The following is an 18,269-nucleotide window of genomic DNA, read 5'->3' as shown; positions in this document are numbered from 1 at the left end:
TTCATGTCAGGCAGAAGCTGCCTTTGTGACCAGCTCTCTCAGTAAAAACCCTGGGCACTGAGTCTTTAAGAAGCTTCCCTGACGACTTCCCTGGTGGCGCAGTGAATAAGACTCTACGCTCCCAATGCAGGGGGCCCAGGTTCGATCCCTGGTCAGGGAACTAGATCCCACATGCATGCCGCAACTAAGAGTTGCGTGCCACAACTAAGGAGCCAGCGTGCCACAACTAAGGAGCCTGCCTGCCGCAACTAAGGAGCCTGCAAGCCGCAACTAAGACCGGGTGTAACCAAATAAACAAATAAATATTAACAAAAAAAAAAAAAAAGAAGCTTCCCTGGTAGACAGCATTTCACATGTGTTGTCCCAATTAGTTGTTGGAGGAATTAAGTGGATATGTTCCACTGGGAGAAGATGCTTGGAAACTTGTACCTGGTTTCCCCTGGACTTTACCACATGCACCTTTGTTGCATTTTGCTTTGTATCCTTCACTGTAATAAATGATAGCCATGAATACAACTATATGCTGAGTCCTATGAGTCTTCCTAACAATCACTGAACCTGGGGGTGGTCTTAGGACCACTGACATGGTTGGTGTCAGAAGTGGGATTCATTAAACATGGTGAAAGCACTGTTTGAGAAAAGGAAGGATTAAGTGGTAGTATGATGAACCTCTGCTACTTGCATGGCTATGAAATCAACTGTGGTATGAATCAGCAGCTGAGTTGCTATCTGCTGTGAGAAAGGTAAAAGTTACCTATGAAATTTGAAAATGATAGATCTAACCCCAAGAGAGTTGGCTCATTAAATCTTCTAGCTGCTTTGGCCATGCTGACCCAAGTGAGGAGAGAAAAAGCCCAGTATGGATGATGACTCTGGTTTTTGTTCTTGCCTCCAAATAAGAGGAGAAAAGGCCCAAAAGTTCTCAAATGTAAGCTTTTGGGTGGACCAAAAATGTTAAATGTTTGTGCTGGTCTCTCCTCCAAGCAGGAGGAATTAATAGTTACATTAGGTCTCAGGGCTGGAGAAAGTTTTAGATAACCAAGGGAGAGGAAACTATTCCAGCTGTTTCTTCAGCCTGACTACTGCTGCTTCAGCAACCTCTCCATGCCTCCTACATTCCAGTCAGGATCTCCCAGCAACTGTAATGTTAATATTGTAAATGCTAAATTTATTGCTAGGAGTTTGAATAAATCTGTAATAAGAAAAAAGAGACAAGGCAAGTTTTAAAGATGGCTTTGTATTCTTTGGCTACTGCATCTGGATGTATGATAAATAAAGATATAAAATATTATCTGCTTGTACTTTCATAAATGCTAGAGGGATCACATCAATCAGGAAAAGTTGCAAAATAAAAAGTTAGTGACAGACTTCCCTGGTGGCGCAGTGGTTAAGAATCCACCTGCCAATGCAGGGGACACGGGTTTCAGCCCTGATTCGGGAAGATCCCCCATGCCGCGGAGCAACTAAGCCCATGCGCCACAACTACTGAGCCTGCGCTCTAGAGCCCGCGAGCCACAACTACTGAAGCCTGCACGCCTAGAGCCCGAGCTCCACAACAACAGAAGCCACTGCAAGGAGAAGCCCGCACACCACAATGAAGAGTAGCCCCCGCTCGCCTCAATGAAGACCCAACGCAGTCAAAAATAAAATGTAAATAAATTAATTAATTTTTAAAAAAAAAGTTAGTGAGACACAATTTCCTTTTTACTGCTGGTGAAAGGATTAGAATTTGAACTGTTTGAGTATTGGAAACAGAATAAATACATCTCCATAATGGATACTATTACTTTTACTTATTGCCATCTCAGAGAAAAGGGAGACAACATGAAAACATAAGAAATTTCCAAATAGAAATACACTTCTGGAGTTTTAAAAAGCAGTTTTCAGTTGCTACTGAGCTCTTGTGAAATCAGATGTCTGACCCTGAAAGGCTGATGATTTTCCAGCATGATGTGCATATTACTGAGTGGATTAATCTGAACTCTAAGACTGACAAATAAAAGGGGATTAGAAAAGTCTTGCTTGTCACTTGGACTTAGAACATGACTGTCTGTTCTGCAGCATCTTGGCTTTGCCACTGCTCGAGAAAAGTCACTGGCTTTTTTGGAATCCTGAATTCACAAATCCTAATTGCTTGGATCTAACTCTAAGCTGAAACCTGATATTGTCTGACATTGGGCTATTTAAACCTCAACACAAGCTGTGCTGAACTAAAGCAGGCATATGCTCAGTGAACAGGACTTTGACTTGTGGACTGTTGAAGATTTAAGACACCCTCTGTGAAGCCATAAACTGAAAACGTCATGGATTCTGGCTGGAAGATCTAAATCACTTGCAGATGCCCACAGAAAAGGGCTCATTCTCTGATGGGGCCATCTGAAATCAAGTTGCTGATAGCCTCTGTATCAGATATACAGACCTAAAGTGCATTCCTAACTTGTGGTTACTACTAAAAGCTGCAAGTTGGGAGAAAGCATACTCGCTCCTTACAGACTGGATTCATGATCCCCTCTCAGGGATGTTTCACTGCTATGGACTTGTGTCCAGCTTTCTGGATTAGTTGCAGTTTTCAACAATGAATTAATAATCTGATTTTATTTCCCTCACTTTTGCATCACCCTTCCTTGCACACACACCTTAGTAAGGCAACTTCATTATTAAACACAGCTATCTCCAGAACGGAATTGATCTTTTCCAGGCTGCTCACTAGGTAAATGGTCAGGACAAAAGGGGTGGGGGGTGACGTAAACTTATTATGAAAATTTTTGAAAATTTGGGATTTCATCCAGACCAATTCCTAAACATATGTCTTTCTAGTTAAGTTGTATAAAAATGTTTTTCTGTAAAAATGTTTTTGTTCCTCCTCCAGGTCTGGGTGATTGGGAAAAAAGTGAAAAGCTTTCATTACTGAATGGGACACACTGACTTTATAAGGGAGAAAAAATAAAACTCAGCACCTGGTGAGGCACCAGGGAGAAGGACATGAATGATTTTTGTTTTTCATAAGTATTCTTGAAAGCTTTCCCAGCTCCTGGTGTTGGCTTTCTATGCTGTTGTGAGTGCTTTGAATTCAAACTCAATGCTGCGCTTCAATCACACCTAGTAGTACTCTGAGACGGCTGCGAGCAGCCCCAATTCCTACACCTTCCACAAAGAACACCTCTAAATGTCATCCACACTATGAAGCAAATGAAATGGTGTCGTGGATAAACAAACTGTTTGGAACTAATTGCCTTCAGGTAGTCTGTCTGAAAACAAGGCCTGACTGAATTAACTGAACTAGATTGAGAACGCTAAAGTGAAAGGCCCCATGGGAGGACACATTGAGGGCCCTGTTAATCCATACTATCTAATTTATGTCTTGCTCGGAGTACCCTAAAAAAGTGCAAACTCTTTGTTTCCAGGGGTACCATGTGGGTCCTCTGAAATTATACTTCTTTTTGTATGTACCCTATCATGACACTGCTTCAACCCTGGAAAATTTTCAGGTCGAATTCAACTTTATGGCCATAGTTGTGTTTTGCCTGAATTGATGCCTCAGGCCATGTAAAAGGTCCATACAGAAACTGAAGGAGAAAGCCACCTGCTTTTCTAAGAGAAACCTCATGGTTGGCGGGATTTATTTTAACTAACTAAATTTAGGCCCTCTAAAAGGCATAACTGAGATCAATACTACAAGTTGGTCTTACCTTGCTGCACACAGGGGTGGGGATGTGGGCAGGGGTGGTGTCCTACTGGTAATAGTCTTGCTGTGAAGACATTCTGGCCAAAGGCTAAGAGTTAACATAACAGATCCGAGACTGTATTCCTTAGAAAAGCCTGTTTGGCTGGGATCTGAGAACTTGAATGTTTGACAGTTTCCTACACTGATAGAAAATTTTCCTGAAATGATGAGAATGGCTCACTGTGTCTAACCTGTTTGTACAAACAACATGGTTTACACTGAACACCTGCTCTTTCTGAGAGTCTAGAATTTTGGTACATGCCAGGCAGAGGCTGCCTATGTGAGCAGCCCCCAATAAAAATCCTGGGTACTGAGTCTCCAAAGAGCTTCTTGGTGACAGCATATCACATATGCTGTCAATCTTGCTGCTGGGGAAATTAAATGCGTCCTGTGTGACTCGACTGGGAGAGTACTCTTGGAAGTTTGTGCCTGTTCCCCAGACTTGACCCCATGTACCTTTCCCTTTGCTAATTTTGCTTTGTATCCTTTAGCTGTAATAAATCATAGCTGTGAGTATGACTTTATGTTCAGTCCTATGAGTCCTCCGAGCAAATCACTGAACCTAGGGGTGGTCTTGGGGACCCCCAACACAATCAGTAATAATTTCAAACAGGTAAACAGTCCAATCTGGAGCCAATATTCCATTTGAACATAGCCACCAAATTTTCCTTTATGTTAGCAAAAAGGTAGAATGAATGGATTACTTACGAAAACAGATCAAACCACTGCTGTTTTGTAACAGATTCCTGGCGTAAAAGCTTCAAAACAATTGGACGCATGAAGTCCCATTTGTCTTCAAACTGAAGAGAACCTTTATTCTTCAAAAAAAAAAAAAAAAAGTAATTTAAGTGCAGTTAAATCAGAAGTGTCTGTTATTTTTATCTCCTAAGAGACAACTAAAGAAATTTAAAAGAACCAATTTTCCATAATGGAATCCCTATAACTTAATCTGGTATCAAAGAATCACAGGAAGACAACCATAAAAGAAAAAAACCAGTTATGTGAAAGTGTGTAGCAAAGAATTTGGCCTTGTCCAAAGAGCCGGTCTGGCCTTTGCCCTTGGCTTCCAGTAGGTAATATCCTTGGGCCCTGAGAATGTTATATCTGATAAGAGAGTCTTTGTTAGCCTGAGGCCTTGGGTCATACTGGATAACCTAACAATGTGATTCAGGGAGGGGACTGGCAAACCCATATAGTCTTAGGGGGCAAGCCAATCCAGAAATACCAACAGTATGACTCAGGGTAGGGGGTTTGGGTCAATCAACCTGGAGATTGAGATTATCCACATGAGCAACGCCTACATGATGAAGCCTTAATAAAAATTCTGGACACCAAAGGTTGTGTGAGCTTCCCTGACTGGCAGTACTTATATGCCCTGTCATTTAATGAGGGAAGGAGAGAAATGTGACCTGACAACCAGAGAGGACATGGGAAGCTCTGTGTTTGACCCTCCTGGACACTGTTTCTTCCTTTAGCTGATTTTAATCTGTATCCTTTCCCTTAATAAACCATAACCATGAGCAAAGCAGTTTTCAGTAAGATCTATGAATATTTCTAACAAATTATTGAACCTCAGGGTTTTGGGAACCTCCCAAATTTGCAGCTGATGTCAGAAGTGAGTGTGGTCTTGTGTGTAGAGACTGTGCCCTAAACTCCTCACAGAAAGTATATCGAAAATCCATATAAACTCTGAAAGTTGAGGAAGAAAAAAAACCAGAAAGATACTCATCTCATTTTATAATGCTAACAAAACCCTGATACCAAACTGATGAGGAGAGAACAAGAAATGGTAACTGTAGACCAATCTAATTAGAACATATAGATGCAAAAGTCTTAAAAAATATTAGTAAATTAAACAATTAAATAGTACCTCATAATCATGCATGTTTATTCCAGTGATGTGAAAGTGGTTCGATATTAAGGGGAAAAAAATCAATTCATTACTAAAAAGAGAGAGAAGAGAGGGTGTGGGGGGCACCCCACATGTGTTACTCACGAGTATTGTTCCTTTTCAAGTTAGGTATGGCCATGTGACTTGCTTTGATCAATAAATTTCAAAAAAAAAAATCATTAATTTTCTAATACAGCAGCACCAAACACCCCTATGAATCTCATTATTGTTTTCACCATACAATTGTTGAGAATGTTGTTCACTTGTATGAGATAAGATCCATGTACTGAAAGTAATCTTCGAACTCCCTGAAATTATATTCCAGAAGCAGTTTCTAAACATATGGTCTAATAAGAACCTACGTCAGGATCACCTAGGATGGTGCTTACACATACATTTATAAAACCTACCACAGACCGGCTGGATCAGAATCTCTTGAGATGAGTTCAGAATTTACATGTTTAGCAAATTCACAGTAAAACTACATAAAAATGTTATAGGGTCTATGACCCCAAAAAAGTTAAGAACCACTGACTAACATTAAACTCTTGTGAAAGCAAATGATACTTCTTACATCTACAAACACAGCTGATCCTAAAAGTTACTGTACTTTCTTGCCCCAGGTACCTACTTTTATCACAAAGTATTCTTATTATAGGGACCCATGGGAGATACTCAAAATTTAGTACTGGGATTAACTGTGCTTCTCCCCTGAACAACTAGTTTGTTTTTACCTTATGAACCTAAGTGAATCATGTAGGTAACTTTGCTTTCCTTAGTGTTGGCTAATGAGAAATTCAGTCAGATTTGAGATCCTATGGTATATACTTCGTGTACTAATCTTATGGCTAGCTACACTTTTTCTGTTAATATCTTCCTATAACCATCATTTCTTCATTTACTCTTACCTCTAAGAAAAGGGTGTGCAAATAAACAAATATGGAAGAACCACAGAAAGGACAGGCAAATCTTTTCTTGACTATGACATGGAGAAACATAATACCCTCTTTTTTTTTTTTTTTTAAGGAATGCAAGCCTTGTTTATTTATTTATTTATTTATTTATTTATGGCTGTGTTGGGTCTTCATTTCTGTGTGAGGGCTTTCTCCAGTTGCGGCGAGCGGGGGCCACTCTTCATCGCGGTGCGCGGGCCTCTCACTATCGCGGCCTCTCTTGTTGCGGAGCACAAGCTCCAGACGCGCAGGCTCAGTAATTGTGGCTCACGGGCCCAGTTGCTCTGCGGCATGGGGGATCTTCCCAGACCAGGGCTCGAACCCGCATCCCCTGCATTGGCAGGCAGACTCTCAACCACTGCGCCACCAGGGAAGCCCCATAATACCCTCTTAATAAGAGAATATTTTATGTCAACTAAGTCTACTTCCATAAGCGATTCTGGCAACTTACAAAATTAAACCTAGTGTAAATCCTGCCATTAAAAATCAAAAAGGGGGCTTCCCTGGTGGCGCAGTGGTTAAGAATCTGCCTGCCAATGCAAGGGACACGGGTTCAAGCCCTGTTCCGGGAAGATCTCACATGCCGCGGAGCAACTAAGCCCGTGCGCCACAACTACTGAGCCTGCGCTCTAGAGCCTGTGAGCCACAACTACTGAAGCAAGCCCACGCGCCTAGACCCCATCCTCCGCAGCAAGAGAGGTCACCACAATGAGAAGCCCGCATGCCACAACGAAGAGTAGCCCCAACTCGCTGCAACTAGAGAAAGCCCTCGCGCAGCAACGAAGACCCAACACAGCCAAAAATAAATAAATAAATTTATTTTTTTTAAATAAATTTATTTTTTTAAAAATAAATAAATAAATTTATTATTTTTTAAATAAACAAAAAATCAAAATCAAAAAGGTACAGTAGACTAAACAGGTATGAGATAAATACTGGTTAGGCTCTGAAATCTATCAGCTATGGTAAAATGACAGGAAACACTGTCTCTTAGTTGATGAAACATACAAGATTAACTACAGAAACATTTTCCTCTAATACTCAGTTAAAGGAGAAATTAAATAACTGAATTTTCCTATTAAGCTTTTATAATAGATTCCAAAAACGATGTTCAAGCAGTTCTTTGACCTATTCTCTGTTAAACTGAAAAGCACATAATTAAATCAAAACTAAGCAGCAGGACACCAAACCTACTATCTACAAAAGATATTAATAAGCGAAGACACCTTCAAATTACGAACCCTAATTTATGAATTTTTCCAATGGCTAACTAAAGGCTGCCTCATCTTTACTGATGTGCTACAAGTCTCTTCTGCTTAAGTCTTTCATTACCACTCAGAATAGCTAATAAGTCTAGGATTATCTCACCCACTGGCTCTCTTTCACCAACAGGATTTCAACATTTGCCATTTCCTTGTCCCTCTATCCTTCACTTTTTGCAGCACAACTAATTCCCTCAGAGGCACTCTTCTTCTCAAACACACAGATGGGCCATGGGGAAGCTGATGGGAGATTGACCATGGGGGATAACTGGGAGAAGAATATTCCAGGCAGAGGAAGCAGCCATTGCAAAGACCCTACGGTAGAAGCATGCCTGATGTATTCAAGGTAGAGCAAAATAAGGACAGAGGAGAGAGTGGATGAGGTCAGGGAAGCAACATAGTACTGGACCTTGTAGGGCCTTGAAGGCCATTGTAAAAAGTTTGGCTTCTATTATAAGTGAGATGAGGGAACCATTAAAAGATTCTGAGCAAGAAATGACATGATCTGACTTATATTTTTAAATCTTCCTGATTGCTATGCTGAGAATACATTAAAGGGGCAAGTGTTAAACCTGAGTGTAAGAGGCAAGGTTAGAAATAATAGTGACATGGACCAGGGTGGTAGCAGTGCAGGTAGTGAGTAGTAATTAGATTTTATGTTTTAAAGGTAATGCTAACAAGATTTCCTGACAGCAGGCATCTGGGATGAGAGAAAGGAATAAAGCCTGACTCTAAGGTTTTTGTCTGGCAAAGTTAATTTGTATATTGGAACAGCAAAACGGAGGCCACCGCATAGGCCCAGCCCACGTCAAAAATCTAAACTTAAATCAGCCTGCACAGATGGGAAACACCTCACTGTCAAGGAAACATAACACCAATCACAATCCTCTAACTCAGTTTTAGCTAGCTAACCTTACCTAAAAAAATAGGACCTGCTTACCTTATAAGGAAATCCCTGACCTCCTAGCCAATCATGCCTTATTTCTGTATTGCCTCTTCTAACATTCTATAAAACTCGCTCTTCCCCAAAATCCTTCAGGAAGAGTGCTCCACTGCTTGTTAGGCATTGTACTATTCCAATCCATGGATTATTTTCCCTTGAATAAAGGGAAACTCGTTACTAAATTGTTTTAGTTTTGTGATTTGACACGTCCAGGAAGTATGGCATTGCCATCAACTGAAATGGAAAAGACTGTAGATGTAACAGGTTTAAGAAGGAAAGCTCAGGAGTACAGTTGCAGAGATGTTACATTTGACACATCTATCAAACAGCCATTTGAAGATGTTGAACAGGCAGTTCAATAAGCAAATCTAGAATTTAAAAGAAAGGTCTGACCAGGAAATAAAAATTTGGAAGTCATCAGAGTACAGATGGGTTTTAAAACTTGTTAGCGATTGTGATCAATAAGGGAGTAAGCATAAATAGAGAAGAGCCAGGCCGGAGTCCTTAGGTATCTAACATTAAGAGTAAGGGAAAAAAAAAAAAAAAGAGTAGGGGAGAATAGTCAGAACTAGGAAAGGAAAGAGAAAGCAACCAAAGAGGTGGCAAGAAAACCAAGAGTGTGGTATTCTGGAAACCAACTAAACAAAGCTGATCAGGAAAGGAGGAGTAATCAACTTTAGCAAATATTACAGATAGATCATGTAAGACAGTGGTCCCCAACCTTTTTGGCACCAGGGACAGGTTTTGTGGAAGACAATGTATCCACGGGGGGTAGGGGGGCAGGTGGGGGGGGGAGGGGGAGGGAGGCTGGTTCAGGCAGTAATGCGAGCGATGGGAAGCGATGGGGAGCAGCAGATGAAGCTTCGCTCTCTCACCCGCCCACCACTCACCTCCTGCTATGCAGCCCGGTTCCCAACAGGCCAAGGACCGCAAACAGTCTGCGGCCAGGGGGTTGGGGACCCCTGATGTGAGACAACCACTGAAATAGCAATATGAGGGTCACTGAGATTTTGTCAATGGCAGGTTTTGTAGGGTGTAAGGACAAAAGCCAGACTGGAGTAGAATTAAGTGGGGGGGGCAAGTGGGAACTGGAAAATGTATGCACAACTCTTGACAGTTTTTGCTATAAAAGGGAACACAGAAACAGCATGATAACTGATAGGGTGAGAGGGAATCAAAAAAAAAATTTTTTTTTATTGGAGTATAATTCCTTTACAATGTTGTGCTATTTTCTGCTGTACAGTGAAGTGAATCAGCTATATGTATACATATATCCCCTCCCTCTTGGACCTCCCTCCCCCCCATCCCACCCATCTAGATGGAATACAGTATGCTTGTATACTGATAAGTATGTTCCAAGATATAATATTGATGATGTAGGAGAAAAGAAGGAAATTGTTGGAGAATTTTAAATGCCCTGGACAGGCAAAAGGGAATGGAATCTAATGCACAGATGGAGGAACTGACTATATGCTAAGAGGAGAAGGCAAAGTACGTGCCAAGTATGGTATGTGCAGATGTGGGTAGGAGGGTAGATGTGGAACCACTGTGAGAAGTTCCTTTTTGATTGCTTCAGCTTCTCACTGATATGGAAATAAGGAAAATGCCGTGGAAGATGGGGGAGGAGGTGTCAAAATTTTGAGAGAAAAGATGTGAAACAGACATCTAGGAAAGTGGAAGAATAAATGACTATGGAAGTACAGTGTGACTGGGCTCACTTATAGCTTGTGGTCATGAATTTAAAGTGAAAATAGCATGTGTGTATCTTTTTCTCCTGCAACATTCAACTGCGTAGATGGCACTAAAAGGTGAAGAGGTGGATCCAGGGTTGTGGTTTTCCCCAGTGAAACAAGAGAGGAGAAAAGGAGTCCAAAGTGCATTCCAGGGAGAGATTATAATGATTGAACAGAGAATTTATGCTGGGTAAGGGGAAGAGAAAGGACAACAGGATGATGAAAGACAGAGACCTCTGCTTCCAACCAGGATAGAATAACAGGTGCCAGATTTCTCCTCCTGCTTGAACAACTGGAAAACCAAAGGGGGGTACAGGACAGTGTTTCCTGAGAAAAGATAAACAAATGAGGTGAGCCCTACAAACGCCCAAGCATACTGCATAGAGTTTCCAGGACTAAGCATAAGCAGAGGGACCCCAAACAGCCTGGTGGTTTCACTAAGTTTAGGAGACAAGAGTTCAGAGTTTGGGGAGGCCAAGGTGATGAAAATGCGTGGCACAGAGTATCAGAAAAAAGGGAATTGCACACACAGGGAGCTCTGGAGATATGTAGAGGACTCCCCTCAAGACTTTGACTATTAAATATTGACCTGTACATGTGAGTGAGAAAACTATCAGAGACTGGGGAAATAACCATTTGAAAGGAGTAGACAAAACAATCACCAGAGTCACACAGGGCTAGTAATAGTTCACGTTCTGCCAGCCAGAGTGGAAACACTCCTTAATATGCTAGGCATCTAGCAGTCTTCAGAAAGGTATTGCATCTATAATGACAACAAAGTAGCCGTACCTTCGGTGCTGTATGGACCCACTCTAACTTTAAAAGCAAGCTTCAGAAGGATCAAACTGATTCCAAGTAACTTAACTGTGTCACAGCCAAAATATTTAAATATTTAAAGGAAATTTTAAAAATCCAGCCCCGAAAACATAAAACACACGTCTGGCATCCATTCAAAAATTATCAAGCAGGCAAAGAAGCAGGAAAATATAAACTCACCATCAAGAGAAAAACCAAACAATGGAAACTGACCCAGAAATGACGTGGATGATAGTTTTAGTAGACAATGATGTTAAACTGGCTATTATGAATACACTCCACACATTTAAGAAAATAGCAGAAAGCATGAACATCATAGAAACAAAAGTTGTTTAAAAACAAGTATCAGGGAGGGATAAATTAGGAGTTCGGGATTAACACATACACATTACTATAAATAAAATAGATAACCAACAAGGACCTACTTTATAGTACAGGGAACTATACTCAATATTTTGTAATAACCTATAAGGGAAAAGACTCTGGAAAAGAATATATATATATATATATATATATATATGTAAGTATAACTGAATCACTGTGCTGTACACCTGAAACTAAAGCAACACTGCAAATCAACTATATGTCAATAAATAAATAAATAAAATTAAAAATAAAACGAATATCAGTGAGCTGTAAGACTACATCAAATGATCTCATCTACATATAACCGCAATCTTGGGATTCAGAGAATATTTGAAGAAATAAAGGCTAAAATGTTTCCTAATTTGGTGAAAACTATAAACCCATAGATTTAAGACATTAAACAATGAGGCAGAATCAATGAGTTGGAGACCATAGTGGAGCTGGATGATCAGAATGAGAGCACTAGAATGAGTTAGAAAAACAGGAGAGGGTAATCAGAGTAGGATGCTTGAAATTGGAATGATAAAAAATTTCTGATTATATTTTTGCTTAATCATTCCACTGCAAGACTTTCTACTATTTCTTTCATTACAAATATACGGCATTTGGCTAATTCGGTGTTATAGAAACCAATAAATTTTGTACATGTGATAAATGTGGTACAAAAGAGCATTTCCTTTCATCTTCAAATAGTTTCCTTTACATTTCCAAGGGTAGTTCAAACATTTGAGATCTGTGAAAAAATATGAGTTCAGCTATTTATACCCTCTATTATTTAACTTCAGTATAGATCACTCCATCACTTTGATCATTTTACCTTATAACATCTGATTGCCAATTATGTGTCAGGTTCTATTCTAAATATATACCTACAAATATTAACTTATTTAATCTTTACAACTACCCTATGTGTTAGGTGACATTATTATCATTTTAGAGGTGAAAAAACTGTACACTGTAATTCGGTTAGGTTACTTCCCTAAGATTACAAGCAGTAAGTGGCAGAGCAAGGGGTCAAATCCAAGCAGTTTAGTTCTGTTAGAGCCACATTCTTAAATACTCCCTGGACCTTTCCTGGAAGAGGAATGCTAGGACTTCTAACCTATGGGCCAGATCCAGCCCTTGGCTTCACCTCATCAGGCTTATAAACTGAAGGAAAAAAAATCTATGATTATAAAAATTTAGTGGCAATTATCTAGAAGCCATAAGGTGGAAGCATCACTACATAAAAGACATATTTCTCTTTAAACATAGTGGGGGAGTGGGAGGACACATTTTTCCATTGAAATGAAAAATTTCACATTCCACTTCCCTTTAAAACTTTTAGGTTTCTTTTGACCCATAAATGGGGAGTCAAAAAAAGAAAAGCTTTTAGGTTTCTTTTATAGAGGTAAAAAAAATTTTTTAACAAATTCTGACAATGCTTGTACTTTTAAAAACCCAAACAACTAATTTTAAGAAGAAAAAAATAACTACTAATGAAAGAGTTTGAACTTATTTTGGGGGGGGATTCTTAATCATTCATTACTACACTTATTCATTCAACAAACATCTGACTACCTGCTGTACATGAAGAATTATGCTAGTCATTGGGACACATAAATGAAAGGTCCTCAAGTAATTCACTTTCCAGTACAGTATTTCTTAAATTGTGGATAATGGACATGTGCTTGTTCTGCCTGTTGGATAATACAACATGGCTCTCAGATTTCTTTTTCTTTTTTTTTTTTTTTTATTTTTGGTTGTGTTGGGTCTTCTTTTTCCTGTGCGAGGGCTTTCTCCAGCTGCGGCAAGCGGGGGCCACTCTTCATCGCGGTGCGCGGGCCTCCCACTATCGCCGCCTCTCGTTGCGGAGCACAGGCTCCAGACGCGCAGGCTCAGTAACTGTGGCTCACGGGCCTAGTTGCTCCGCGGCATGTGGGATCTTCCCAGACCAGGGCCCGAACCCGTGTCCCCTGCATTGGCAGGCAGACTCTCAACCACTGCGCCACCAGGGAAGCTCCGGCTCTCAGATTTCTGACTTGAATGAATGGCTGCTGGAATCACTGACCACAGAAAAAAATGCCAGGGGAATAATGCATTTGAGTTGGATGGTATATAAGAGGTGATGCATTTTGGATGTATTGTCCAATAAAAGCAAATGTTCAAGTTATAACTCTTGGGGTTCATTTCTTTTTCCCTGTGTTCTCCCTTCTTCTTTCTTTATTTTAAATAAGATAAAAGCTTATCTACTACTGAATTGCTTTTTACTTAATGTAAAACCCCGAGGGCTGAGGGGAAAGAAAAAATCAGTGTAGGAACTTCCCTGGTGGTCCAGTGGTTAAGACTCTAAGCTCCCCATGCAGGGGGCCTGGGCTCGATCCCTGGTCAGGGAACTAGATCCCACATGCATGCTGCAACTAAGAGTCCGCATGCCACAACTAAAAAGATCCCACATGCCACAACAAAGATCCCACGAGACGCAACTAAGACCCAGCGCAGCCAAAATAAATATTAAAAAAAAAAAAAATCAGTGTAAAGTTTCTCACAATTAGGAAAGGATAAAAACAGTAAAGAAAAATGAAAAGAAAAACAGGTGAACAAAGGTTCAGCTCCCTTTCCCTGCTCTAATCAGTACAAAGAAATCAGAATCTCTTAATATAACATGTTGGTTGCCCAGACCCAAATAAAATACATTCAGCTTTACCTGAAAAATATTCCCTAGTAGAAGAATCAGTTCTAAAACAGTTTTGACAGTAAAGTCCCACAATCTCTTATTTATAGCCCTGGTGGTTGTTTCAAAGAAAAACAAATGTGCACTAGGAAGAAGGTAAATTACAGAACAAACTTAATTTTTTGTAATATATTAGAGTGGAGGGAGGTGTTATAGGCCAGTAATGAAAGATGCTATATAGGGCTTCGCTGGTGGCGCAGTGGTTGAGAATCTGCCTGCTAATGCAGGGGACACAGGTTCGAGCCCTGGTCTGGGAAGATCCCACATGCCGCGGAGCAACTAGGCCCGTGAGCCACAACTACTGAGCCTGCGCGTCTGGAACCTGTGCTCCGCAACAAGAGAGACCATGATAGTGAGAGGCCCGCGCACCGCGATGAAGAGTGGCCCCCGCTTGCCGCAACTAGAGAAAGCCCTCGCACAGAAACGAAGACCCAACACAGCCAAAAATAAATTAATTAATTAATTTTTTTTAAAAAGATGCTATATAGATCTTTCTAGAATATATCATTGCTTTAAACTGCACACCTCCCACTGAAATTCAAAAGTGCTTTTTCAAGCAATGAATTCATCTACAACAATTCCATGTTACTTGATGCCAAGAAAGAGTAGATGTATAATTGCTTATGTGTAAATATAAAATTTGGTACTATGTTAAAAAAACAGGAGTGCTTAAATAAACACATGAGAAACAGAAAAGCCTACTGGCTTGCAAAATGTTTTAAAAGTAATAGATTCATTTTTAAATTACTCACTTACTTTGCAACAATATAATACAAATATTGACCTATTAGTTTGCCCTGAAAATGTCCAGAAATCCCTATACTACAGGACAAAACACACCCCATCGAATTGTGGGAACAATATTACTACAATATTTTATAATGATGTCAAATGTTGCATATTTAAAAGGAAACAAAGAATGTAGTTATTATTGCTGTAGGTCTTCTTGCTACATCTTCTTCATGATGACAAAAGTACAAAAAAGTTAAAGGACAAGTTGTAAGCAAGACAAGAAATAATAATACTCACAATTGATAGCAATTATTTTTTGTCACCTGTATTCTTCCATGCCCATAATATTTTACCACGACACAAGGAGTTTAGTTGTTTAAGATTTGTATTTGTTCCTTCTTTGAAGTTCCCAGTCAGGAATTCCCTGGCGGTCCAGTGGTTAGGACTCCGAGCTTCCACTGCAAGGGGCACGGGTTCAATCCCTGGTCGGGGAACTAAGATCCCACATACCGCTGCACAGTTCCTAGTCTATTGATTATGGATTATATCCAATGATGGCATTCTAATAACTTTCAAAGGGAAACCAATTTGTATATTTTAGGTCTTTGGTGTAAATTATGAGGTTGGCTCTTTGAATGTGTGGGTTCCCATAATCTCTACGAGCCACTAGTGCTCCAAGTTATATGATTTAAAACCACATTTGCAATCCCCATTAACCAAAAGAACCACAAAACTACAGTATATATTTGAATACTGGCAATTCTCAATATGCTCCAGCCACACCACCCTTTTAAAAGTGTTACTCAAATATGCCAAGCTCACCACTGCACCTCAGACCTTTGCCTAGAAAGCAGATCATTTGGGTCTCACTGTCACTGTCACTTCAGAGAGGCCTTCCCAAGCCAACCTAAGAAGAATGTCATTCCCTTTTCCTTTCTGCAGATCCAGAGCCAAGGTCTTGAGCAGGTAGGACAGTTACTTTGATTGGCTATGAGAATGAAATTTTAATTCAGACTAAACAGTAATTTTTTTTATTTTTGGCTGCACCGCTCGGCTTGCAGGATCTTAGTTCCCCAGCCAGGAATCAAACCCGAGCCCCCCACAGTGGAAGCATGGAGTCCTAACCACTGGACCTCCAGGGAATTCCTTAAACAGTACTTTAAAAAAAAAAAAAAACAGAAAGCTATGGGATCTGGCTGAAATGTCATCAAATAGCAGGGAAGGAAAATTCAACAGAACATAATTGAAAGCTGTATTTAGGGGAAAAAATTATTTTCTGCTGTAATTAAATAAGTAAAATAGTGGCACCATCTTCTGAGCACTCTTGATTATACTGTTTTCATCACAGACCTCATTACTATAAAAACTTCCCAATGTGTTAACTTATTTCTTTGGTGTTAGTATTTATGCATTAGAATATAAGCTCCAAACACTAGGGACCTTGTCTGTCTTATTCACTGCTGTATCACTGACACTTAGAATAGGATCCAGCAGAGTGGATACTAATGTATCTGTGGAATGAACAAGCCCAGTTATACAGATCAAATATCCTTGATGTTACTTACCTCTATGTACTCCATGTATAATGACCAACGATTTAACCTGAGCTGTAACTTGTTTACTTGTTTACAGAGCCTATCAGCCACCAATTTACTCTATTACTATACCAAGGCAAGAGCCATGACTTTCTGTGATACAACTTAGGTTCACTAGGACCCTAACAAAATACCTAATAAGAAACACCTGTCTGTCTCTCTTTTCCACCCTCCTTCTCTTTCCACCAGATGGATGCCTAGTGTCCTCTTGAAACCCTATTGCAGTCTGAAATTCCTCTCTTCTAATCCATTGACAAATGACTGATCTCTAAAGTGTATCTTAAACTGCCACTTCCTGTTAGTAGCTTTAATTAACATATGTCACCTCCAGATTATGGTAACTGCTCACTCATTTATATTTTCACAGAACATGAAAGATTTTCACATTTATATTTATCACAGTTTTATAGTAAGTGATGATTTAGTCCTCTATTCCCACTCCCACCTCTAGTGATGGCCAATATACACACCCTCGAATTGGTTTTCTCCCTCGGCTGTGAGTGTCAAATGTAACCAGGTCTCTAGGACAGGCCAGTGGAGTGAAGGAAGGTGGCCTTAAGGATCACATGCCTCTTAGATGTCCATTCAAAAGGGCAATTTCCATCAACCCAATGAAAAGTTAGGTTCTAAATAAGGCTCTCATTTATGTTTAAATAGACATTAAAAAGAATTATCCCATTGTGTATCTTAACCACATTCACTGACACTATTCAAATCTTGGTATCACATCCATATTCTTTGCCAAGCATGTTCTACCAAATTTTCCCCTAATCATCACCTACAAAAAGTCTACCCATTCTTCAAAATCCAGCTCCAATGCTTTCTCCATAAAACTTGCCTTGATCATCCCACCAGAAGTGATCTCCTATGTCGGTGAGGGACCAATACAACACATGGTAGCACTCCTAAAATTCTTGCCTTAAAACAAATCATCAGTACTTTTTTATCTCCTTTAGTATCTGGTTAATTCCCAAAGAGCATGGACATTGTTCTGCATTATCTTTGCATCCCGGTGCCTTGCGCATGTGTCTATAAAATTATTTAAATAAAAAATAAGTTCTACACACACTCTGAACCACTCCTTTGTATTTCCATTTTCTTTCCTCTCAAAGGGTAAAAAAGTTTCCACTGAAAAAAGTAGTGTCCTTCATATTTCAGTTTTAAGTTTGGATTGCCTTGTGGGTTGTATACCTCTACTCCCCTCTCTCTCCCCCTCTCTAGATCTAATTAGAAGGGAATAAAGGCAGAAAATTCCTCCCTTTAACCAATCAACACTCATTTACTGAGCATCTACAATGCATGCACTAGACTTCTCTTTTCAATCAACTATCACTCATTTATGGAGCACCTACCATGAGTAATCACTACGCTAAATGGTTAAAGCATCAACGGATTATAAAGTCCCTAAACTAATAGTGCTTACAATCTAGAAAGGGAGTTAGATATATATGGAAACATATCCTGTAACTAATACAGAAGGCAAAATGTTAAGTGCTAGAAGAGACTGATGCAGTGCTATGCCTGTGCAGAGTAAGCAACAA

The 18,269-nt window shown here is 39.9% G+C and overlaps 1 protein-coding gene across 1 annotated transcript in view; it reads right to left on the bottom strand.

The window, feature by feature from the left end:
- The window catches only part of CUL5 (cullin 5), a 96,337-nt gene that overhangs the window by 71,729 nt on the left and 6,339 nt on the right, over window positions 1-18,269 (bottom strand). The window contains exon 2 of the mRNA XM_061202542.1: window positions 4,433-4,542. Within this exon, the coding sequence (XP_061058525.1) occupies window positions 4,433-4,542 (110 nt within the window). The remainder of the gene's footprint in view (window positions 1-4,432; window positions 4,543-18,269) is intronic.

This window comes from Eubalaena glacialis, chromosome 10, assembly GCF_028564815.1.
Source record: "Eubalaena glacialis isolate mEubGla1 chromosome 10, mEubGla1.1.hap2.+ XY, whole genome shotgun sequence".
Taxonomy (NCBI): Eukaryota; Metazoa; Chordata; class Mammalia; order Artiodactyla; family Balaenidae; genus Eubalaena; species Eubalaena glacialis.
Note: the sequence above shows the minus strand (reverse complement) of the source record. Positions and strands in the feature narration are given on the sequence as shown.